This window comes from Antedon mediterranea, chromosome 4 (genome assembly GCF_964355755.1).
Source record: "Antedon mediterranea chromosome 4, ecAntMedi1.1, whole genome shotgun sequence".
Classification (NCBI taxonomy): domain Eukaryota; kingdom Metazoa; phylum Echinodermata; class Crinoidea; order Comatulida; family Antedonidae; genus Antedon; species Antedon mediterranea.
Window position 1 is genome coordinate 16,920,073 of NC_092673.1, and position 26,879 is coordinate 16,946,951.

The following is a 26,879-nucleotide window of genomic DNA, read 5'->3' on the forward strand; positions in this document are numbered from 1 at the left end:
TTACATGTTTATATAATTATTATTATATGTATTTTTAATATGTGTGGAGAATATTTATTCAATATCTATTGAATATTGCATAAACAAATTGAATTGAATTGCAAATATTTATCCTTGGCTTGGTGTAGGCCTACTAAAAAAGGTTGAGAATACAGAACCAAAACTGATAGTAATGTATGACAAAGTGAACAAACTTTTATAGTCTAAGGAACTTTCTTAGCCAATACATACAAGATTAAACCATTAGGTAAGAGTTCAAAATCTATTTCAAAGACCCATCCCTATAATTTTCGACTTTTTGTAAAAATAATGCAATATTACTTTAAAAACATTAAACCAGGTTATTCCTTGTCTTAGATGTACGTTTTATGGTAAATTATGATAAAATGAAAGAAACAATGCACTACCTAAGTAGCTCGCAGTTTATTTATTATTATAAAGTTGATTAAAATCATTAATAAACTTATATTAGTTTTCAACTTTCTGATCGTACCAGACGTAGCCATAGCCAGTGGAACAAAGCAAATCATTAACTTGTTTAGCCCAACAATGTTCATTTCTATTAGTTTTTCTTAGTTGAAACATGTAACGTTTAAAAGGAAATCTATTTTGATCCATTTCAATGATTTGTAACCAATAATGAATAATAGAAATAAAGCAATCAATGTTTAAGGATAGTCTGCCTAATTCTGATTTGACAGCCACGCTGGATGCGCTGTTTCCAATGCCTAAAATAAATCTTGAAAAACGTGTCCGTAAATGATCAATTGGTGATAAATTCGAAAATCCCCATGTCTCCCGTAAATTAAAATTGGTAAAACTTTGTCAAAAATGTGTTTCCATATATTCTCTGGTAGGTATTTTGTTTTGCTATTAATTGATTGTAAATAGTTACCATACGTTGTTTGCTTTTTGACAATTGTGTTCAATTGTGTTATTCCACTGACCATTTGAATTGAAAACCACTTCCAAGTAAGTATACGATTTAACAACTTCCATTTTAATGTTTATGTAATACCATTTTTCATATTTCCTTAATTTTTCACCTTTTTTAAATACCATTATTTTTTATTTGTTTACATTTACACTAAGACCCCATATGTCACAAAATATTTCCAATATAATTATTAAATTTTGTAAGCCTTTACTGTGTCTGCAAATAGTAATAAATCAGCAGCATATAGCAGATGGTTTATAAAGCAATCCGGCTCGAGTTATCTTTATTGTGTTTTGACAAACAGGTATAAAAACAAAATTGATTTCTGGTCATAAAACAGAATATAAATAAAAACATTCAAAAAGTTCAAAGCATATTGAAAACTTACGATAGATGTTTTTAATCGCATTTCCTACTGCCTAATTCTGAATCATACCAGTTATTCATTTCAGAATTACTTTATTTGCACTTTACCCATTGAAACCATGCTAATCAACCATATGTTGCTATAATTTCAACGATTTAGATTCAGGATCGCTGTCAAAAAATGTTGCATTTACGTCTATATGTTTGGATGAGTTTGAGTTCCACAATTTTTTTTGGACATAATTTAAATTAATAACTGTAGTTGTTAACTGTATACATTGTAGTTAAAAATATACATTATTATTATAGTATATTTAGAATGAATGATTGCTTGTACACAGTCACCCACAAGTGTTTGTAAGGCTTTGTATCACACAGAGCCTTATATAACCTTATACCATTGAAAAAAAAAAGCTATGACTTTTAATATAGTGTTTTTTATGAAAATATATAATATGTAATATTTTTGTTTTGTGCATTTTTTTAGATTTACCAAGTACTGTTGATGAGCAATTTCAAACACAATTTCAGAAACAGACAAGTGACGAACAGAAAACAAAACTTCTTAAGCCAGAGAGTGGTAAGTTTAAGAATAAGAGCTGCTGTATGTTTTATGATTGTATCTATATATAATTTAACAGAATTGTGATTAAAATGGGATTTCAGTAAAGAGAGAATTAGACGCTAATGTTATTTAAAAAATCATTTCTGAGCAGTACTGTAAAAAGGCGAAAAAGGGTGCAACTGATAACAAATAACAAATGGAGAGATTTTATTTATCATAAATAACAGTTGATTGTTTCCATTTAAAATACTGTAATAATGGAATGAAGCTAGTTTGCAGATTTATGTGGCATGCTTGCTTGATTTTTGCTTGATTGTTGATTTTTAGGTTATAATTATGCATTATCATGCGATCACGCGATCTACGCGCGATTTAATGAAATCACGTTTGTAATCTTCACAAGCATGAATCACTTTTTTAAACAAAATTTGGTACTCATAAATTTCAGGTCATTATTTCATCATATGACAATACAATTACGTGCGTAGCGCATATAACGCATGCGTACGCGCGCTTAAAATTTCCAAAATCGTCAACATTTATTTTCGATGAAATTAGACACTGCTTGTTAAACGTTAATGCGCACTCTTTTTTGTCCGATTTCTGTTGTACAACCTTTCTTTATATAATATCATCATATTTTATTCACTTTTCAACTCGAATTTGCGTTTTCTTACGAGCATGTCAAAAGTGACAGGCTACGCACGTGTAAGTTAACAAAATGGTGAAAATATGCTAAATTTAAAAAATAATATAGATCGTAAGAATGCTCGGGAACACATATTTTTTATTTCATTTTCTTGAAGTGTATGTATCATATGTATGATTTATTATGAAATTAAGAGTACAAAAGTTGATAAAGTCATCATTAATTGCATTTTAAATTAAAAAAAATTTATTTCGACAATCAAAAATTTATGACATTTTCTTAGGCCGAAATAACAAACTTTAACTTTCTTCCTTCAAAATAAAAGTTCATATATTAAAGTTAAAAGTATATAGAATACAATGTGGTTAATGATATTATACGCAGAGGGATCTTTAATCGGATTGTGATACCGGCTATTGTATTCGCGTTAGCAAGATCCTATATTATAAATAATTAAAGATTCTGAGAAAATCAATCAATCAATATATCTTTTAAAAATCAATTATCTTTATTTAAATCAATGCATATAACCTAATTCTAGTTTTTTTTTACTTTATTTACTCCAGATGTTTAAAAAATCTATTAAAATCTTGATTCAATTTTCAGATATTGCTGCACGTGAATTAGATTTTCAGAAAGCATACAATGAAGCCTTGAAAGATGGATCCGTTCCAGTCAATCTTGGAATGCTTAAAGTGATTGGGCAAGAAGGAGTGGGTAAAACATGCCTCATCAATGCATGTCTTGGAAAAGAGTAAGTAGTAGTAGTAGGACAGTGAAATGAACATTACAAAATATTTGTGAGTCAACTAAGAATTACAAACCAGCCAACTTTATTGATTTGTTTTTGATAAACTACCACTTTTTAAATATTGCAGTGATAGATAACAATAGTTGAATAAAAACGTCTATAAATATATAAATCGGTTTCTACATTAATCATAACACCATCAAATTTTCTATTGATTATAGAATTTACTTTTAGGCTTGTATTTAAAAAAAAGATCATACGAATGGTCGGATAACTTGACTTCCTAAATGTATAATTAATGAATATATTAAAATGGTTTTGAAGTAAAAGGAGAAAAGTGCATGTTTTACAATACCTGTACTTAAAATGACTGAAGTTCATAATTGGTTTCAAATATTTTTGCCAGATTTGAGGAAAAGCATGTAGTTACAGATGGCATAGCGGTAATAAGAACAGCAAGCACAACATGGACAGAGGCTAAAGCTGATAGTGGTAAACATGAATACATTTAGCATATTACTCTTCCCACCATCATACGTTATGTAACAATATTATCAATAATAATTATTATCATAGACACAGACAAGTTCACAATGAAATGGAGACATAGAATTGAATTCAATGCATACAACTGTAGTATGTGTCACATACATTACAATTGTTACTCTATGATCCCTTTATAACGCGCAAGTTACTGTATGTTACATTTTATGATGATGTACTGTAATTGTAATTTTACATTGACAGTGGTAAAATATCCAAAGTATAGTCACATATGAACGTATCTACTGAAATAATATGTACACACTTTCTCTTTCTCTACAGGTAATACAATACAACAGTATACAAAAATGGTCACTGACAAATTGAGAAAAAAGAAAACTGTAAACGTATGTCAGTAATAGTGTAATGAAAACGGGTCTAGGACAACTACCCCCTGGACAGCTACCACCCGGACAATCACCCTCCTAGGACAACTACCCTCTTAGGACAACTACCCTCTTAGGACAATTACCCTCTTAGGACAATTACCCCTAGGACAACTACCCCCTAGGACAACTACTAACTTCAAAACATAGGGAGAGAGATTGATCTTAAATGAAAGACTGTTTGATTGACTGGTGCAGCTAGGAAAACTGTATGTTCCTAGATTTATATACGGCATCTTCATGTCACACAAGAATAAAATAAGCCACCCCTTTATTTTTCAAGATTGGAATACATTTTAATAATTTTATCAATTCTCGTTTAATGTAAAATAACTGCTGACGATACGCATATTAAAAAATTGAAAAGCTTTCATATAAGATCAATCTCTCTCCCTCTGTTTTGAAGTTCAGTAAGTTTTACAAGATCGTAATTATAACCTACGGTGTAGGTGTCATGATATAGGTGTGGCTGTTCAGAGGGTGTTGTTTTCCTAGTAGACCGGCAGCCCAGAGACATTTGGTTAGATGAGCTAGGTACCAATATCTGACTATTTGAGTGTGTTGGGGGTCACTTGAAGTGAATGAAAATGGGAGTCTGCCGGGTACCCCCTGCTGCGTCTAGACCGGGGGGACCCCGAAACGTGCTAAAAAATCGGCACAGGTTAGATGAGAGAGATACCACCTAATTTTACCACCATGGGATGCCCATTGGCATCCTTATAACAGTATCACAAACGACAGACTTTTTCTCTGCTGCAAAAGGCCCGCCAGACCCCCCGAGGGAGGGCCTAAAATGGGGTTAGCATAGATGAGTGAGGTACCACTCAAAATCAATTCCAAACGAACAAGTTGTGTTCATACAATACTAAATGGATAACAACAGACTAATTGTCTGCTGCACCGCAAGTGCCAGACACCCTAAAGTTAGGCCCCCCTTCCCCCAACTAACCCAGCTTAGATATTGTAGATACCACCAGCAACCAATGTTATATGATTTAGCACATGTAGGCAATACCAAATGACCTATAATTACAGACTATCTGAACACTGCCCTGGCCCTGGCAGACCCCTCTAAAGTTAGACTAGAGACCCCTCTTTCCCCAACTAGCCCAGCTTAGATATTGTAGATACCACCAGCAACCAATGTTATATGATTTAGCACATTGTAAGCAATCACCAAATGACCTATTACAAACTATCTGTACACTGCCTTGGCCCTGGCAGACCCCTCTAAAGTTCGACTAGAGACTCCATTCCCCCAACTGGCCTAGCTTAGATATTGTAGATACCACCAGCAACCAATGTTATAATTATGATTTAGCACATTGTAAGCAATATCAAATGACCTATAACAGACTATCTGTACACTGCCTTGGCACTGGCAGACCCCTCTAAAGTTCCCCCATTTACCCCAAGTATATCCTTAGATATTGTAGATACCAACAAAAAAACCACACAAAACAACATATTTAATTGAATAAAGTTTAACTTTAATCGAACTAACACAAAACAATTGAAAATATATCACATCAATGACGATAAAATGACCATTACCATTTTAAAGGGAAAAATAGTTTAAGAGTTTCACTTCAAACTTATATAAGCCAAATATAAACAAGTACGGATTCGAGTAAATTTAGCATTCCTGCTAAGAATTGTGAGGATCTGGAATTCCTTGCCTTTGAATGTCAAAGATACATTCGTCTGTAACTCTTGCAACCTATTTTAAGAGAAAGCTTAGTAATCACCTTAATCAAATTCAGGATTGTAGTAACTTAATCAAAAGTGATTTGATTAATTAATAGTTGGTAATTTTAAATGCTGTATATTATAATCTTAATCCTCTATATATATTTATATATATAAATCCAAAGGCAAATAACTGAAAAAATGACAATGCTGTGGGTATCAGTGGCTGAATCTCAATAAAGATACAAAAAAAAAGTGAAAAGCTAAATCAAAAGGCTAAAGTAAAACAGCCAGAAACGTTAGCAGAGCTTTCGGGCAACACTAGCCCTTCATCATTGCAAGTGAAGGATAAGAGCTGGCAAGTGCTGCCTGGGTGGACAGGAATAAAAGAAATACAACAAAAGGAGACAGGGTGGAGTCTGAATAAGAGTAGAAAACAAAGAAGGTAGCTTGGTAGAGATACAGTATAAACAATTTTGGAATGAAACTAAACACGGCCAACAGCCATAAGTCGCGTGCTAAAACGCATAGTGATACCGGACCGACAGACAGACCGACAGACCGACCGACCGCCGACATAGTGAACTATAGAGTCGCGTCCACGCGACTAAAAACAGCTTAAATGGTGGTTAATATTGATACTTAAATTTAGGTAGACAATGGAATAATTTTACCAACCTGGGAGTATGTTTCTAATGTTAAGTACAAAAGGTTTTGTGGTTTTAAGTTGTAATTCCCAGTGGTTTTCCTTGTCTTTGCAAGTTTTGTCGCTCCATTTGACACATGGAATATTGCAATAACTCTGAAATTTGTTATCGAGTGACCAGATGAATTAAAATGTTCGGCTACAGGTTGAACAAGCTTTAATGTGTTGATAGCTGATCTGTGTTGTGTCATTCTCATACGGAGAGTGTTTTTGGTTTCTCCGACGTACTGTTTGCCACAAATATTACAGTATATGAGATAAATGACGTTTTTGGTTAGACAATTAATTGATTGTCTTATCCGAAAAATGTGGCCAGTTTGGTTACTCTTAAATTTTTCAGTAGAATCAACCAATGAACAAGTTTTGCAAGATTTGCCGCAAAGGTGACTGCCCAAATTTTGACTGTCATGAGAGTTAATTTCACTCTTACATTTGGATCTGACTAATATATCACGAAGGTTGGGAGGTCTACGAAATGCAATAATGGGTGGTTCCGGAAAAACAGTCTTGAGACGTTCTGTGGACTGTAGAATGGGCATATGTTTCTCAATAAATTAATAGCCCCGTAATGGAGGCAACCTAGGTTGATAGGTTTGTAATTTCTATTCCGGAGATGTCCGGTTAGTTCTTCGGTACGATTCTGAAAATCTAAATCTGAAGAACAGATACGTCTGATAGGTAATGCTTTACTGTTCGGTATGTTTTTAGTACAATGTTGGGGATGACAACTGCTAGGGAGCAGGTACATATTTTTATCAGTGGGTTTACGGAATAGGTCAGTTTTGAGAGTACCATTTTCTATGGTCACTATAGTGTCCACAAAATCAACGCTACTAGTGGATTTGGTAACTGTAAATCTTAGGATCGATGGAGTGTTTTTTTTTACCATCACAGAAACAGATTTTGCCACCTTATCCGCAATTTCCGGGGTGGGTTCCGTTGTGAGTTTACGATATATAATGAAGCTGTCTTAAGGATTCCTCTTAATAAAATTTGATGTCCATAGCAACAGTGGCAGAACCTTTATCAGCGGGTTTAATGATGATATCATTACGCTGACGCAATTTGGCAATGGCCTGCCTCTCTTGTTTTGAGATTGTCACGTTTATCTGGACTCGGGACGTAGTTTTGTACATCCTCCTCAATAGCCTGGATAAATGTTTCTAAAGCTGGACAACGATTTTTAGGTGGATTCCAGGAACTTTTTGGTTTAAATTTGTTAACGTTGCCTTCGTTTTGCGTGGTGCTGCTGTCTGAATCAGCAAAATATTCACGTAATCGTAATCTTCTAGAAAAAGACTCTATATCCAAAGATAGTTGTTGTGCGCCGACCTGCCTTGGTTTTGGGCAGAATTTAAGTCCTCGGGAAGGAAGTTTTTTCTCTCCTTCGGAAAGTCGACAATTTCAACAACTGAATCAGAGGTGTTGCTCTGATTCTTGTTATATGTCCCAACGAACCTTCTGCAGGGTTTCCTAAAAGCCCTGAAGTCATCCGAAGGTAGAGTCATTTGTGTTGAAATGACCAAGTCTGCATGGTAGACCAAATTTGTGATGTTCCCTTCGGGCCATTATCGTTGATTGTTTACGGCAGTCATTGGCGATAATCCTGAGTTTGTTTTGAAACTAGGATGCAGGAAGTTCTCTTTTCAACTTCTTAGTTCTAGAGTGAATTTCAACGTCAAACTCAGTGAGGATTTTGCGGCAATTGTCAATTTGGATCTCATTGAGATCTCTAATTTTGTTCAAATACCTTTTTTAATAGATACAGTACTACATATCTACATAAATAAAGTACATAAAAAAAAATTATATATATTTATAATTTTTTTTTTAAATATTTTTTTCGATCGAGATACGGTATTGTTCAGTCTATCTGAAGATCGTTTAACGTGAAACACCGTGTAGTAGACGTCCGTGTTCCATCTACTTTATAAAAATATATATTCGCTCTTGATTCCAATTGAGCACGTTTGCAGCCTCAACGCATCTATATAAGACTTGCACTGATGAAGGGCTAGTGTTGCGCGAAAGCTCTGCTAACTTTTCTGGCTGTTTACTTTATCGTTTTGATTTAGCTTTTCGCTTTTTTTTTGTATCTCCATTGAGATCCAGCCACTGATACCCACAGCATTGTCATTTTTTCAGTAATTTGCCTTTGGATTTATAAATATATATATATACATATGAATACAGGATTAAGATTATAATATACAGCATTTAAAATTACCCACTATTAATTAATCAAATCACTTTAGATTAAGTTACTACCATCCTGAATTTGATTAGGGTGATTACTAAGCTTTCTCTCAAAATATGTCCAAGAGTTACAGACGGATGTATCTTTGACATCCAAAGGCAAGGAATGCTAAATTTACCCGAATCCATACTTGTTATATATATTTGGCTTATAATTATATAAGTTTTAATTGAAACTCTTAAACTATTTTCCCCTTTAGAATGGTAATGGTCATTTTATCGTCATTGATATATTTTCAATTGTTTTGTGTTAGTTCGATTAAAGTTAAACTTTATTCAATTAAACATGTTGTTTTGGGTGGTTATTTTTTTGCTGCTGGTGGTATCTACAATATCTAAGGTAGGCTATATACTTGGGGTAAATGGGGGAACTTTAGAGGGGTCTGCCAGTGCCAAGGCAGTGTACAGATAGTCTGTTATAGGTCATTTTGTATTGCTTACAATGTGCTAAATCATAATTATAACATTGGTTGCTGGTGGTATCAACAATATCTAAGCTAGGCCAGTTGGGGGAATGGAGTCTCTAGTCGAACTTTAGAGGGGTCTGCCAGGGTCAAGGCAGTGTACAGATAGTTTGTAATAGGTCATTTGGTGATTGCTTACAATGTGCTAAATCATAACATTGGTTGCTGGTGGTATCTACAATATCTAAGCTGGGCTAGTTGGGGAAAGAGGGTTTCTAGTCTAACTTTAGAGGGGTCTGCCAGGGCCAGGGCAGTGTTCAGATAGTCTGTAATAGGTCATTTGGTATTGCTTACAATGTGCTAAATCATATAACATTGGTTGCTGGTGGTATCTACAATATCTAAGCTGGGTTAGTTGGGGGAAGGGGGGCCTCTAGTCTAACTTTGGGGTGTCTGGCACTTGCGGTGCAGCAGACAATTAGTCTGTTGTTATCCATTTAGTATTGTATGAACACAACTTGTTCGTTTGGAATTGATTTTGAGTGGTACCTCACTCATCTATGCTAACCCCATTTTAGGCCCTCCCTCGGGGGGTCTGGCGGGCCTTTTGCAGCAGAGAAAAAGTCTGTCGTTTGTGATACTGTTTTAAGGATGCCAATGGGCATCCCATGGTGGTAAAATTGGGTGGTATCTCTCTCATCTAACCTGTGCCGATTTTTTAGCACGTTTCGGGGTCCCCCCGGTCTAGACGCAGCAGGGGGTACCCGGCAGACTCCCATTTTCATTCACTTCAAGTGACCCCCAACACACTCAAATAGTCAGATATTGGTACCTAGCTCATCTAACCAAATGTCTCTGGGCTGCCGGTCTATAGGGGAATAGCAGTTGGATTAGAGGGTAGTTGTCCTAGTAGGGTAGTTGTCCTAGGGGGTAGTTGTCCTAGGGGGTAGTTGTCCTAGGGGGTAGTTGTCCTAGGGGGTAGTTGTCCTAGGGGGTAGTTGTCCTAGGGGGTAGTTGTCCTAGGTGGGAGTTGTCCTAGGTGGGAGTTGTCCGGGTGGGAGTTGTCCTAGTGGGAGTTGTCCTAGGGGGTAGTTGTCCTAGGGGTAGTTGTCCTAGGGGGTAGTTGTCCTAGGGGGTAGTTGTACTAGGGGGTAGTTGTACTAGGGGGTAGTTGTACTAGGGGGTAGTTGTCCGGGTGGGAGTTGTCCTAAGGGGTAATTGTCCGGGTGGTAATTGTCCGGGTGGTAATTGTCCGGGGGTAGTTGTCCTAGGGTGGTAGTTGTCCGGGCGGTAGTTGTCCGGGGTAAAGTTGTCCGGGCGGTAGTTGTCCGGGCGGTAGTTGTCCGGGCGGTAGTTGTCCGGGCGGTAGTTGTCCGGGCGGTTGTTGTCCGGGCGGTAGTTGTCCGGGCTGTAGTTGTCCGGGCGGTAGTTGTCCGGGCGGTAGTTGTCCAGGGGATAGTTGTCCTAGGGGGTAGTTGTCCGGGTGGAAGTTGTCCTAAGGGGTAATTGTCCGGATGGTAGTTGTCCTAGGGGGTAGTTGTCCTAGGGGGTAGTTGTCCTAAGGGGTAATTGTCCGGATGGTAGTTGTCCTAGGGGGATACTTGTCCGGATGTTAGTTGTCCTAGAGGGATCATTGTCTGGGTGGTAGTTGTCTGGGTGTTTGTTGTCCGGGTGTTTGTTGTCCGGGTGTTAATTGTCCGGGTGGTAGTTGTCCGGGTGGTAATTGTCCGGGTGGTAATTGTCCAGGGTGGTAATTGTCCAGGGTGGTAATTGTCCGGGCGGTAGTTGTCCGGGCGGTAGTTGTCCGGGCGGTAGTTGTCCGGGCGGTAGTTGTCCAGGGGGTAGTTGTCCGGGGGTAGTTGTCCGGGCGGTAGTTGTCCGGGCGGTAGTTGTCCGGGCGGTAGTTGTCCGGGCGGTAGTTGTCCAGGGGGTAGTTGTCCAGGGGATAGTTGTCCAGGGGATAGTTGTCCAGGGGGTAGTTGTCCAGGTGGTAGTTGTCCAGGTGGTAGTTGTGCAGGGGGTAGTTGTGCAGGGGGTGATTGTCCAGGGGGTAGTTGTCCTAGGGTGGTAGTTGTCCTAGGGTGGTAGTTGTCCAGGGGGTAATTGTCCTAGGGGGTAGTTGTCCTAGGGGGTAGTTGTCCGGGTGCTAGTTGTCCTAGGGGCTAGTTGTCCGGGGGTTAGTTGTCCGGGGGTTAGTTGTCCGGGTGGTAGTTGTCCGGGTGGTAGTTGTCCGGGTGGTAGTTGTCCGGGTGGTAGTTGTCCGGGTGGTAGTTGTCCGGGTGGTAGTTGTCCAGGGGGTAATTGTTCCGATACGAATGAAAACATAAAATGAATAAAGTAGTACCTACAGGACTATTGCAAACCAGTCACTTAGGCTTTCTTTCTAAATGAATCAATGATGCATTTATGAGCGGCTATTTCATTTTTTTTTTTGCTTCAATCCTTTTAAAATTTACTCCAAAAATTAATTTGGTTTTGCTTTTGAGAGTAAATAATATTAGTTTTTCTTATATTAAATTGTAAACAATACTGTATTTAACTTTGAATAAACATTTATTTCATTTTTATATCCATATATTGTTTTTGTTTTATGTGTCAGATTGACATGAAACCACTTACAGATGATGATGATGATGATGAGGATGGTATTGTTGTTGACTACAATAACGATGGCAACAATGATGGTATGTAACTTTCCCTTAAATTTTAATTATAATTACACAAGACAAAAACATTCTAATTATTCTTACATTTTTGTAGTAAAAGCATTAATAAATAAGTTTAACATGGCAGCGGCCATCCCACTCCTAGACAGTCCAACTTATACAACGTAATTTTGAAAACTACAACCATTTTTCTATATACATACAACGTACATTTCTAGTTGAACAAAAACATTTTTCTAAACTTTCTATTATTTAAAAGTCGAAGATAGCCAGGTCTCGGGTCCATTCTATTGTCGCCACAGATTGATATCTTCATCAGTACTTCTATAAATGGATGATTAGGTGGGAACACGAACGCTAGTTGATCATACCCAGTACCGTTTTGATCGTACGATTAATCGGGAAACCACCTCACGACATAGTCGAAAGACGCTGTACATGCAGGCTTGATGGGCATGTTTCCTAGTTAGCAAAGTTAAACAAAGATGAACTAAAACACTTAATTAAAACCTTAAAAGGGCCTTACAAAGATGCTTATTTTTTTGTATGAATCTAGAAGAATCAAAGTGAATTCACAGTCTACACCTACTATATAATATACATAAATATATACTGGGCTTATACAAATGTGCAGATTAATAGTTTGTACATATTAAAGTATCCTTTCATATCTACCATCCCCTTTCACTTACCTTCCCCTTTCACTTACCTTCCCCTTTCACTTACCTTCCCGGTGCGAAAGCTCATATGATGATAATGAAGACAACTATACTCATAGTAACTTTTTAACTGACTGATTAAATATGATGAATTGAAATTTTTGAAATAAAATTATGCTTGTTACGTCGTTTGTGGAATGACCAAAAAATTTGTTTCCACTACAGGTACTGATACAGCTACTCAAGCTGTTCCATTTGATACAGATCAACAATTAGATAAGGATGTAATCAAGAAAGTTGAGGAAAATAAGGAGGAGACTTTGGAAGAAACATTCAACATCTGGGACCATGGGGGACAATTAATATACCATGGTCTACATCGGGTAAGTAGGTTTCTGTATAGACTAACATGATTGTATGGCCAAGGTATAGTTGGTCTCCCGTCGTGCTGATCTGGTAGGCGCTTCACTGCTGGCTGCTGTTGGTCAGTGTCAGTGGTCAAGCTCACTTTTCAGTTAAGCTTGAGGACAACTATTAATACCTTTACCTTTTACCTTTATGAAAGTCTTTATTATATTAATATGTATTGTCCCCTGAAAAAATAATTCTTAAATATTTTTTTTTTAATATTCCATTTTAATGTAACATAATAGTTATCCACTTTGACCACAAATTGGATCGAAAAAAAAAATGTATATACCTGAAAAAATGTAATTTAAAGCAAAAAATTGTCAAATTGGCTACCAGCCAATGGATTTTTATATTTTGTCAATTTATAAGTGAAAACATTATTTTTTTCGTTTTTTTTTTCAATGGAAGTGATTAACTTTATTAAAACTACAAAATAAATATTCAAATTCTGATTTAATTAATCTTCATTTTTCATGTTTTTGGGGGACAATACATCTTTAAGGTCCACATACAATTAAAAATAATATTTGTTCATATGTTGTCAAAAGGCCTTCAAGAATATTAATCAGTCAATATTTAAATATTTTTGCAGATGTTCATGACACTTCAAGCACTATATATTGTTGTGTTTGATCTCAGTAAACCCTTGGATGATCTTGCTACTTTCATTGATTCATCTGGAGTAAGTATTTCTAGAGCATGGCAGCAGTAAGGTATTGTGATTGAACAAGTCTTTTATAAGAACAGTTTTTAAAAACTAAGCATTTCAAGTTTAACTGTGGTTAATTGTTCTGTAATTCTTTTTCAGAGGAAATTTCAACATCATTGGACCAATCTCCAGTTCATATTATCTTACATGCTGTCAGTTTATTCTCATAGTCGTATTGTGGAAGAAGACGAGGAGAATGAAGTTGACAAACCAACTATCCTTATTGTGGGTACACATAAGGGTAAGCTTGGTAAGACAGAAAAACAGCAAAATGATGAGGTTAATACTTCTTTTGTTTCTATATTATTATAAATAGCCACAACCAAAGATACATTGCAGTTGTAACTGTTTTTAAATATTACTTTAAATAAATTACAAAATTGACACATTCTTATTATGCGTAAACTGTTATTAAAATTATATACAAACAGGCAGAAAAGGTGTTTAAAATTATTCAAGATGTGCTTAAAACTAAACCATATGGAAATCATGTCTACCACAAATATTTTGCCATTGAAAACAGCCAACCAACTACAGATAAGAGCTTTAGTGATCTCAAACAAGTTATTGATACGCTTATGAATGCTTTAGAACAGCCTTTTCCTTTAAAGTGGATGCGTTTTCGATGTGATCTACATGATCTAAGAGGAAAAAAACAGCCCTCCTTTTCTTTGTGTTCTTTAAAAGAGGTAAATGTTATTTGTTTTGTTTACATTTTTTGAAATATTAAGTCGCAAGTATCTATCAAGTATCTAAAAAAAAAAATTTACGTTTCTAAATATAAGTACCCTTTAATTAAAAAATGTCCATAGACTAGCCAATTAGATTACAATATCCAAAATCAAATTTTCATCTCAGATATTTGCTGCCATTGTTTTATTTATAAATTGTTTGTTTGAAAATACTGAGGTAATTAGCCATTGAAATTGAATATTTCAAACTATTTTTTCATGTAATACCCACATTTTTTATTTAATTCTGAATAATACTAATTATTGTTTCTTTTAGATAAAAATTCTGACAAGTAAGAATGGTATTGTTGAAGAAAAAAACAAATCAGTCCTGCTTAACTACTTGTACGATATTGGTGAAATTGTTTACATGCCTGACAACAAATTATTAAGAGATAAAGTCGTGCTAGATCCGATGAGGCTGGTTGAAATTGTCACCAAATTTGTAACTGTGGTTCCCCCAAAATATCCCGTAAGTAGACTCATGTAATGTCTTGCATTGTAAAAACGTGTTACAGTAGTATAATTACTACTGTTCTGTGTAATTTATTATTCCTTAGCAAAGAATTTGTCATTGATAATATTTGATAGAGATGCTTAACATTTTCTATAGATAAAATAAAAGTATGCCGTAAGGCATCATTTGTAATTCACTGTAATTTTTTTACAAGTTTTAATTAGTTCACTTTTAATATTCTGCTTTCAATCTATTATAATTGAAGAACTATAAAAGTGAATAGCAAACTAACTTGGAGTCATTTCACAGTTTAACCCTTTTACTGCGTGTACCCGGTATTACCGGGTATAAACATGTCGTCCAACTGCATATAACCATCATTACCGGGTATGCCGGTATTAAACTATTTTCCTGCACTACATGTGACCTCTATATTTTTTAATATCGTCTTCTGTAATGATGTCATTAGTATGCAAATTACCATTTTTTTATCCACCACAAAAATATTTACAAAATTATCTCATTTAGTAGGTTTTTGCAATTTATTAAAAATCACCTGTCTCTCATTGTTACGCACAGTGAAAGGGTTAAACCACAATACGGTATTATACCAAATACCAACACATGGTTCATCTCTATTCTAAATGCTATTTCCGTCATCCTCACAAAATACGATGCATGGTTGATAGTTGGTTTTTTTTTAGGCCGCTAAATTTAGAGAATCTTTTGATAAGCTGGACAAAGGCATACTGGAAGAAGACTTGTTGCGAAAATTATGGAAAGATAGTAAAGTTGACAACGGAAAGAATTTTGAGTTCCTTGTAGCACTGATGATTCAATTAGGTTTTATTTGTGAGAGGAAGACAACCATCAGCCAAGATGTGGCAAGTACATCTACAGTAGGTTTTGTTTCTTTAATCTTTCATTTTATGCATGTAAGATTTGGGATAAAAAGTATTATTTTAATAGTTTGGATGTTTAATGTTCAGACAAAGCTTGAATAAACTTTCTAATGAAAATGTCTACATGACAGAGTATCTTTAGTTTGCTTAAAATAGTTTAAATGGCATTGTTACAAATTAACAATTTCAGAAATCAGTTGGAAAACGATCCTTTTTTGTGCCACTGCGACTTGCTATCAAGACAAGTAAAGTGAGACAATTACCTGATGATTCACAATCTATCAGCAGGCCTATCTATTATGACTTTGAGGGATATCTGCCAGACGTGTTGTTTCCGTATTTAATTATTGAATTCCTTAACAAATTTCAAAAGGAAGGAGTTAACCCAATACTCGCATGTAATTATGCAGAACTTTACCTCGACGAAAATCATCATGTGACTTTGTCTCTTGACAAATTTATTACTAAGAATGATGAGCGAAAGTTCTTGTTAAAGGTAATATATAATCTCTAATGTTCAATAAATATCACTAAATTATGAAAGTTAAATATTGTTGCTTAGTCTTTCCCTGATCTGTCATGTCAGAATCTACTTTAAATGCATATAAAACTAAAACTAAATTCTGATAACAAAACATTACATCTATTTTTACTTTCTAGATGGCTATTAAAAGAACAGATTCTTTTGATGAAACGAGTAATGAGGAGCCTTCAGCTGAAGCATGTAAATTGGTATGTATCTATACCAGTTTTGTTATCTATCTATTTGGAGGTAGTTTATGAAAATACACGTAGAAAGTTTTCTCCTCAATTTTTTGTCAGGTTTGCTTGATGTCTGAAAATGTCTGCATATTTACAATGTATACTGATTTTAAAAACCAATTACATATTACTTTCCAACATTGCATTGTATAGTATAATAATGAATGTCTATGAGTTGGATGGTAAGAATATTTTATGAGTTGAAAGATTGACTGCACTATTTTTAACAAAGCAGAGCCGAAAATAGAGCAATCAATGAATAACATATTCTCTCCATTCAACGAATACAAAATATTCATTATTTATTTTATAACACACCTATTTTTGATTAAATGTGTCCATCGTAAATCAGTGACGAATGTTAGGTCCGGGAAGCTAGGTCATTTAAAAAGGCGGTGATCCAACTTTGGACACGGAGTAGAACCGTAAACAGCGTAAACAAATTACATCCATGTTCTCTTTTATTTTTGTAATTGAATTGTAATTAATTTTAATATGTATCTGCCTATTAAAAGATTTATTCCCAATCAAGTTTTCAGATTTACACCATAAATCTAAAAACATTGCCTGCCTCACATTACATAAAATTTCTAACTTTGTAAGCTACTGCACCATTGATGCTTTTATATTTGTTGATATGATATTTGTTAAATTCAATTAAATTCAAATCAACCTTAAATTTATATCTTTAGGTTTTGTCAACAGTTGAGAAGTCATTCAAGCAATCTAAAGATGGTGGTAGAAGAGGGATTCCATTCAAGAGATGCATTCCTTGTCGGTGTAGTGATCAATTAGACAAAAAGCATTTTCAAATTCTTAAAGATTTCCAATGCAGGAAGTTTACGTGCACAGAAACTGGCAAGTCTGTTACGATGGATGTCACATGTTACAAGCGGCTGTTTGGAGGTAAGAGTCATTAAATTTATTTATTTTAATTAAGTACATTTTCATTAATACACTACTTTCTTCATGAAGGACTCTCACTCATAGAGCACAGGAAACTGAAAAACAAAAGGCTATTTCTGTTCTATAAACAATTTGTGACCTATTTTTGCAAAAAAGTGACATGTTTAAATAATTATAGAATAGAAAAAGAGGATACCTTACCTTATTTGAAAATAGACATTTGATAATACTCTTCCAGTAGTAGTACAACAATCATTATTGATAATCTATACATTGTTACAACATGCTGCTATTAGCTGTGATATTTTCATTCCTCTTAATACCAGTAGTAGTACAACATAATCATTATTGATAATCTATACATTGTTACAACATGCTGCTATTAGCTGTGATATCTTCATTCCTCGTAATACCAGTAGTAGTACTATCAGAATCATTATTGATAATCTATACATTGTTACAACATGCTGTTATTAGCTGTTCATTCCTCTTAATACCAGTAGTAGTACTATCAGAATCATTATTGATAATCTGTACATTGTTACAACATGCTGTTATTAGCTGTGATATCTTCATTCCTCTTACCAGTAGTAGTACTAGCAGAATCATTATTGATAATCTATACATTGTTACAACATGCTGCTATTAGCTGTGATATCTTCATTCCTCTTACCAGTAGTAGTACTATCAGAATCATTATTGATAATCTATACATTGTTACAACATGCTGCTATTAGCTGTGATATCTTCATTCGTCTTACCAGTAGTAGTACTATCAGAATCATTATTGATAATTTCTACTTTAGAGAATGAATTAAAATATTAACAATCTATTTACTAATGTCAAGATATTTAGAATAAAAAAAATGTTAATGTTGGTTCAATATTATAAACCTTTTTTTTTATTTGAGAAGAGTTTAATTTGTTGGCTCACTAGGATGCAACACAAGAATATAGGCACAACAAGTAATTTGACCAATGCCCAGTGAAAGATTGGATAAGCTCAGATGAGTTGTGCATTGCATCTTGGTGTGCATCCATGAGATACTTTGCTGGACCCAATGGTGTCCACTTACAACTAATATTTTTTATTTTATTTGCAGATGAAACAGAAAGAAAAAGAAGAAATTCAAATCAAGGTAATTGATTGAAATAAGTAGATAAGTTTTGCAAAATGTTGTACTTTTATGGACTCAATGATATTTAATTATAATAAAGTATTTGCCTTTGTTAATGCTGTGCTGCCCTCAATGACGATTATTTGGATCTCTAGGATGCAACACAAGAACGTAGGCACAACAATAGTAATTTGACCAATGACAAGTGAAGGATTGGATAAGCTCAGATGAGCTGTCGCTTGTTGTAGATTACTTGCATGGCCATTTCATCTTTGTGTCTCACATGATTATAGTTATTAAACATGGTATGCAGTGCTCCTCCCCTCCCTTAACAAACACTTAATTGATACTATCAGCTGAATCTGTCATAAGTAGGCACTTTTATAAGCAGATACTTTTCTGGACCCAATGGTGTCCACTTACAGAAGGTTCAACTGTGTAATATTTTTCATTTTATTTGCAGATGAAATTGGAAAGGGAAGAAAAAGAAGAAAACCAGACCAAGGTGATTGAAATATTATATATCAGATAAATAGATTATCTAAAAAAAAATTTAAATTGTACCTATGTTTTACTTTTATGGACTCGATGATAATTAACTAGTATTATAACATGGGTTCAAGGATGTACAGTGGCCAATCAGATGCGCTGAAATGAGTCACATGTGCGCTCTTATTTTTCACTATCATGTACTGAAGTGGAAAAAGTTCCCAGCAAAAAAGCATAACACCACTGCATGTAAATCATATGGCAGAGTATTACCGATCGTGCTAGGCATTTTCTAGGCTAGGCGGTAATTTGGTCGGCAAGCAAAGTGGTGATTGCTGCTCCCTAGGCCTTGTCGGTGATTTGGTCGCTGAGCAGAGTGGTGATAATAATTCATAGACCCATGTTGTAAAACAAATAACGCACAATTCTAAGTTTGTGCGTTACTGGAGATGCAACGCACTCTCTGGTATTAACAATGTTGTGCAACATACACCATTGTAAATACCCTCAAGTTTGCCGCATCTCCTCCAACGCACAAATTTAGACTTGTGCGTTATTTGTATAATAAATTATTTGTCTTTGTTAATATCAATGAATTTTATTTTAGCATAAGATGGGCACCATGATTTATTCAGTGCATACATGTTCTAGAAATGGATATGTGTATATGGCACGTCATTGTGAGAGTCTAACAAATACGCAGAGTATTTATATTATAATATCATGGACTAATATAAAGCTCTGTATGTTGTGAAACCTCTCAAAGCGCTGATCATACAGTAGAAACTGAGGAAAAAAACTAAACCCAAACCTAAGTATGTGATATGCCCTTGCAATGTGTGACTTGGCCCGTCATCCCCGACTCGAGTGCTTCCTACCCTAGTAAACAGAATATAACTATAGCAAGATATCAAATTTATATTCATGAAAGTGTTTTGGTATTGCGACTCGTAAACAAGCTTAAACTTGGTAAATCACCAGGTCAAGATGGTATAACTTCTACTATGCTCAAGATAACTGCTACATTTATTGCTGAGCCGCTTTAAAAATTGTTTAATTTATCCCTCTCAACCGGTAACATTCTCAATGACTGGATGAAGGCCAACGTGATTCCTTTCCATAAATGAAATTGGTATAGACAATTTTAAGTAGCAAATTTATGTTAGTGGCGGTTTTCATCACTGTTGGTTTTGATCGAATAAAAAATAAAATGATGAAAGAAATAACAGAATGTGATGATGATCTAAAACACTTTAATAGTTTAAAAAAATACATTGCTGCCTTTATTATAACAATTAAACATGTGATAATGTGCTGTATTGCTGGCAATGTAGAATTTGTATAGCATCCATTGAATTCATTATTGTATATTTTATTTGTTACAGATGATGTGGGGACAAGTTCAAATCAAGGTATGTTATATTAGGCCTATGTGTCACTAATGTTAATGTGATGTGCCCACATATGGACATGATGATGTCATATCACTACCATATTTGGGCATATCACTCATATTTGGGCACAGCACACTTTTTTTGTCAAACAAGTTTGATAGTGTAAACAGAGTTTTAGTAATGCACTACTTTCTTAATGATCAAATCTCGATCATCCAGTGTAAAAGTGCCATGTATATAAACAAATCCTAACATACTTTAAACATATACTTCTCATTTTTATTATTTTTAGGCAGCAGTGATGAGGATGAAAGAGAAGGAACATCACAGAGCCACCAACAAAGTGAAGGTAAGATACTAGTACTGTAGAAAAAGATATAGTTTTCAAAACACTCTAAAAACCCATCTTTTTTCTTTGTAATTTCTTTCTGTTTTTTCTCTCAGCGCTTTGGGACAATCTTTTGATTGTATAAGCGCTTTATAAATCGAACAACACACACACACATAATGATGATGAACAAGATGATAATAATTTGAAATTTAAGTTGGTGATAATGATCATAATATATTCTCTATATTTAGGATCATACAATGAACACAAAGAATATAACGTGGATTATTACGATAAAAATAAAACTAGATTTGAACTTTTTTCATTATTGACCTCAATTACTGTTCAATTTGTATAATTTGATTTTACATATTGTTGATATTCTATACTGATAATTAAATAAATTAAATTTATTTTGATGTCAAATGAATGTCCTGTAATTTTATTTGCAGACAATTTCCGAGACCTAAAAGCTGGTCTCAGTAGGTGCTTTGATGGTGAAAGATACTGTTGGCTGAGATTCCTACTATTTGATAAGTTGGATGTCAGTGACATTACAAATAAAGATTTCAATGGAAATGACCTACTCAATGCACTTGAAGTTAAAGGTTTAATCTCACCAACCAATGTTAATTTGCTGTTAGAGATTACAAATACATCTGAAATAGCACAGGCCAAAGATCTTGTATCAAAGTATATGACAGACAACAGCGTTCTGAATAGACATACTGATAGAACCAAGTTGTCATCTTACAGAAAGCGACTGTTTAAGGCCCTGAAACAAGTTGACCCAGAAGCATTCCAAAGAATTATTTCAAACTATGAATTGAGAATACATAGCTTCTCAAATGTTTGGAATGCCGTTCTCCATCTAGAGAAAGAGGAAGAATTAGCAGATGATCCAAACAAAATAAATAGGTTTGCAGATCGTCTCGGCACAATAGCAAAAAAAAAATTACTTGGTAAAAATATGTATTTTATTTTGTATTCATTTTGTAAACAATTTACGTAATTGTAATTTGATTAAAATGAAATATTTGGTTTAATTGTAAAAAAAAAAAAGGTAAAGTCGAAACCTAAGCTAATGCTAACGGCCGTGGTGCCCATCTCCATTTCCATAGCGTTTGGGCCAGACTCCACTAAGTGTGTATGTTTGTGTGGGGTACGCCACTCCTCCCGCACAAACGAGTCTGATTTACCTTCCCAGTACTTTTTACATACCGGTACCCATTTCTATCACCTGGGTGGGGAGGAACAATGTGGATAAAGAATCTTGCTCAAGGACTCAACACTGCAGTGACCGAGCCGGGGCTTGAACCGACAACCTCTTGATTGCAAGTCCAATGCTCTAACCACAGTGCTCCACTATTAATTGTAATCATAAAAGTTTTACCTGATTATTTACAGACGATAGTGGGAAAGAATGAGACAGCATCATAAACCAAGTGAAGGTAAATTATTAATTAAGTATTATACAAAATTGGGAGATAAACATAAAAATGAAGATCATATATGATTATAATATGATTAAGATGATAATGACATAGAAGTTGGTGATATTGAGGATATTACTCAAAAATTTAGGATTTATAAAACAAAGAATATACTGTAACTTATTATAGGAATAAAATAATTAGAGTGAGTAGTTTTTTTGTAGTTGTTTCTAAAAGCTGATTATAGATATAGAAAATTGTTGAATTTAATTTATATGAATTATGATTTCAACAAATTTATTTACTTAAAATTGAAAATGATTTTGTGGTTTTTCAAGAATTTGTATTCATAATCTTAAAACATTAATTATGATAAGAATGTTATCTACTGAATTTATTACATGAAATTTGAAATGATTTTGTGGCATTCCATGAATTATCATACTGTAAGTAATCATATTCAGATAATGATTATGATTTCAACAATGATTATGATCAATTATTATTCTTATATTATTATTATACTGAATTTATTACATTGGAAAATATTGTGGTGTTTTATGAATTTATATTCATTATTCATAATCTTAAAAAAGCAATTACAACTAGATTTAAACTCGTCACTTTGGACAAGTTTGGTTATCCGCCCGCAACAAAACGTATCTTGCGCATCAAGTACTTTTATGACTTTTCCAAAAAGTAGCCCATTCAGAATTAAAACTGCCCTTTCAGTGTAATAACAAAATAAATCCTTTTATTTGATTGTTTTCTCGTGATTCATTTTAAAATTTCAAACGCCGTTTACGCGCGCCCTTTCTAATGTTACAAATTTCGGTAGCTATAAAACAGTTAAAAATTGATGTGAAGCAAACATGGCTGAAAATTACGTTAAAAAATATTCATTTATTTCAAAGTTATAACCAATTTAAGATTTTCAGAAAATCGCGCTTAACTTACGCTGCGCGGCTCTGACAGCGTCCAAAAGCTTGGCTGCACAACTTCAGTTAAATGTCTAAATGCTGAACAAGTTTATACAACATATTATGTATAAGAGAAACAACGTGTACAAAATAAGAAGAATAAAACATTTCAAACGCCGTTTACGCGCGCACTTTCTAATGTTACAAATTTCGGTAGCGATACAAAAAGTTAGCAATTGATGTGAAGCAAACGTGGCTGAAAGTTACGTTAAAAAATGTTTATCGGTTTCGAAGTTATGACCGATTTAAGATTTTCAGAAAATCGCGCGTGACTTGCGCTACGCGGATCTGACATCGTCAAAAAGTTTGACTGCACATCTTCAGTTAAATGTCTATAATGTTGACCAAGTTACAGCATCATGTTGAAGAGAAAAAGCCTGCACAAAATCTGAGAAAGAAAGAAGAATAATAAAAAAAAAAAGTAACACTACAATAACAAATGCTTATCCGCTTGAGGCGGATAACCAATTTCCACAATAATCATGATACCATGATAACTAAATTTATTGATACTATTTTTCATTCGTATAGATCTCTCAGAGGATGATGATGAAGACTTAAGTCACAGACTTAGCCCAATGATGCAATAAACATGGACAAATTTATACAAATGTTAGACGACGTTAAAGTGTTGAAAACTGGTACCAGTACAATCGATTTTATCTGCGAATTAAATAGCGATTGGGTTGCGATGTAATGTTAGCGTGTCATACCTCAATGTACAATTGCATAGATATCCTGGTATCCCAGGATTAAAACACACTAGTTATTGTCTGTGGTGTTCTCTTTCCACAAAAAATTATCTGTCCCCTTATAATAGGATTAAATCAACCATTTGGCACTCTCAAACGTGTCCCTGTCCCTTTAATAGGGTTGTCCCCTGGAGGAGTTGGCTGTAGAGTTAAAACATATTTCCCCTCGTTTTATGAGGAAATGTCCCCTGAATGGGGGTGTCCTAAAGAAGGGTTTACTCCAGTAGTAAAGAGGAGGGGTGTGTCCCCTGAATGGGGGTGTACTAAACAAGGGGTTTACTCCAGTAGTAAAGAGGAGGGGTGTGTCCCCTGAATGGGGGTGTACTAAACAAGGGGTTTACTCCAGTAGTAAAGAGGAGGGGTGTGTTCCCTGAATGGGGGTGCACTAAACAAGGGGTTTACTCCAGTAGTAAAGAGGAGGGGTGTGTCCCCTGAATGGGGGTGTACTAAAGAAGGGGTTTACTCCAGTAGTAAAGAGGAGGGGTTCTACTGTTGAAAGATTTATTATAAGATTTCAGTGTACTAAATGGTACATGAATGTTAGCAACAAAAAAAAGATGACAAAACAAAATAACAATACTGGAATATTACAAAAAATAACAGTAGGCCTAATGGTGTCCCTTCCTTTAATAAGTACATGCGAAAATCAACCTATGGTTTCATGCAACGTATGTTGAATAGTGGTAACATCCTTGTTGCTTGTGTTTGCAAACATATGCTCCAAAACTCCAAAATGTATTGTAGATGGAGAAGCATTCTATATACTAAAGTTTAGAGTTTACGATTTTTCTTTTTATAAGTTTATTAATATGGGTGATATTTCCGAAATAAAAAGAAATTGATAATTGAAAACCAAAAAAAATGTCATCATGTGACCTAAAAATATACATGTGGGTATAAAACATTCCTACTGTTCCTCAGGCATTACCTATTGCTATATTTCTGTTTTTATATTTTGGCAAAAATCAAATGACATTTTTTTAATAAGAATTGATTTAAGTAAGAAGAATATGTGTTACTCCAGACCTCAATGCCATAAACAAATAAATAATAATTTTTTTTTTCTTATATTTTGGGCATAAACTATCAATATTATTTTTCCATGAAAGAAATTTATCAAATTTTACTCCAACAAACAAGACTTCATCTACTTCATTGATTACATTCTCTCCAATATACAGACATCCAATTTTTTTTAAATGTTTCTTCTGTTTTGAAAAATAATCCAAAGGTCAAAGTCACAATCCACTCTTGATTCCCTCTTTTATAAAAAACATTTGTAAAAAAAAAAGTAGTTCAAGGAATGCAGCCTTGCTTGTCAAATGAAACGACAACATTGATTTCAAGATTTTTGTCAAATACAGTCAGCTTTCTTAAAACAGAACTTTACAAATTTCAATTTTGTTACCGTTTCAAATTCTATTATTGATTTTATAAAAAGATTAAAAAGAAAATTAGACTTTTAGTTTCCTCAAGGAAATTGAGTAATTGTGTATTAAAAAGACCAAAGAAATCATGAAATAAAGTAGGTAATGCCGTAGTAGACAGTTGTCATCATATTGAAGCTGTAACTCAGTTGTCAATTGTGTACTCAATGCTGTAGTAGACAGTTGTCAACATATAGAAGCTGTAACTCAGTTGTCAATTGTGTACTCAATGCTGTAGTAGACAGTTGTCATCATATTGAAGCTGTAACTCAGTTGTCAATTGTGTACTCAATGCTGTAGTAGATAGTTGTCAACATATTGAAGCTGTAACTCAGTTGTTAATTGTGTACTCAATGCTGTAGTAGACAGTTGTCAACATATTGAAGCTGTAACTCAGTTGTCAATTGTGTACTCAATGCTGTAGTAGATAGTTGTCAACATATTGAAGCTGTAACTCAGTTGTCAATTGTGTACTCAATGCTGTAGTAGATAGTTGTCATCATATTGAAGCTGTAACTCAGTTGTCAATTGTGTACTCAATGCTGTAGTAGATAGTTGTCAACATATTGAAGCTGTAACTCAGTTGTCAATTGTGTACTCAATGCTGTAGTAGATAGTTGTCAACATATTGAAGCTGTAACTCAGTTGTCAATTGTGTACTCAATGCTGTAGTAGACAGTTGTTAACATATTGGAAGCTGTAACTCAGTTGTCAATTGTCTACTCAATGCTGTAGTAGACAGTTGTAAACATATTGAAGTTGTAACTCAGTTGTCAATTGTCTACTCAATGCTGTAGTAGACAGTTTAGTAGAGCAGTTAGTGCCATAAAAATAGCCAAGTTGTGCACTTTATTACCAAAGCATGAAACTTGCCACAAAGTTTCTTTGATGTATATAGATTAAAAATATCGGGGGGTGCCAAGTGTCCAACGTCCGGTATGGCGGCCATCTTGATTTCAAAATGGCCACCATAAAAACAAAAAGTCTTCATATCTTGGCAACTATAAACAGTAGAGACTTGATTCTGGTGTTAAATTGTTCACAAACCACATATTTCTATTTACTCTAATGAAAAGTTTCGTCAAAAAATGACCGGAAATGACGTTTCTCCCAGTTTGACCTTTGACCTCTTATCTGTATATCTCAGTAACTACTGATCATTTTCAATCGATTTTGGTGTCATTTTGTTCAGAATAGAGACATTTATATTTGTAGTAATGAAACATTTTCACATAAAATGACTGGAAATACAATTTATAACCTTTGACATATATAATATGTAAACAAGGTTTACATTGGTATAAATGCACCTAATTTTTTTAACGAAATAAATGACACTGCAAAAATGAGCAGGAATTATTATTCTGAATTTTTGACTTTTGATGTGATAGGATAGGTGTAAAGTATGACAGATCACTGAGAAACAGCAATCACTGAGCTCATCTATGCCGACTTGTTTGCTAAACTGTGATGTGTCAATCGTTAGATAAAAGTTTTGGT

At 34.4% G+C, this 26,879-nt stretch overlaps 1 protein-coding gene across 1 annotated transcript; it reads left to right on the forward strand.

Moving 5' to 3' along the window:
- The first annotated feature begins 664 nt into the window (after window positions 1–664).
- Window positions 665–26,879, forward strand: LOC140047619 (uncharacterized). The gene is made up of 22 exons (XM_072092656.1): window positions 665–755; window positions 1,791–1,883; window positions 3,124–3,271; window positions 3,675–3,760; window positions 4,094–4,158; window positions 11,852–11,936; window positions 12,803–12,960; window positions 13,581–13,670; window positions 13,797–13,976; window positions 14,129–14,386; window positions 14,706–14,900; window positions 15,590–15,784; window positions 15,978–16,283; window positions 16,448–16,519; window positions 17,242–17,455; window positions 18,559–18,594; window positions 19,037–19,078; window positions 20,448–20,474; window positions 20,749–20,805; window positions 21,240–21,749; window positions 22,195–22,238; window positions 23,732–26,879. The coding sequence occupies exons 1-21, from the start codon at window positions 665–667 to the stop codon at window positions 22,212–22,214; spliced, it is 2,928 nt and encodes a 975-aa protein (XP_071948757.1). The 3' UTR covers window positions 22,215–22,238; window positions 23,732–26,879.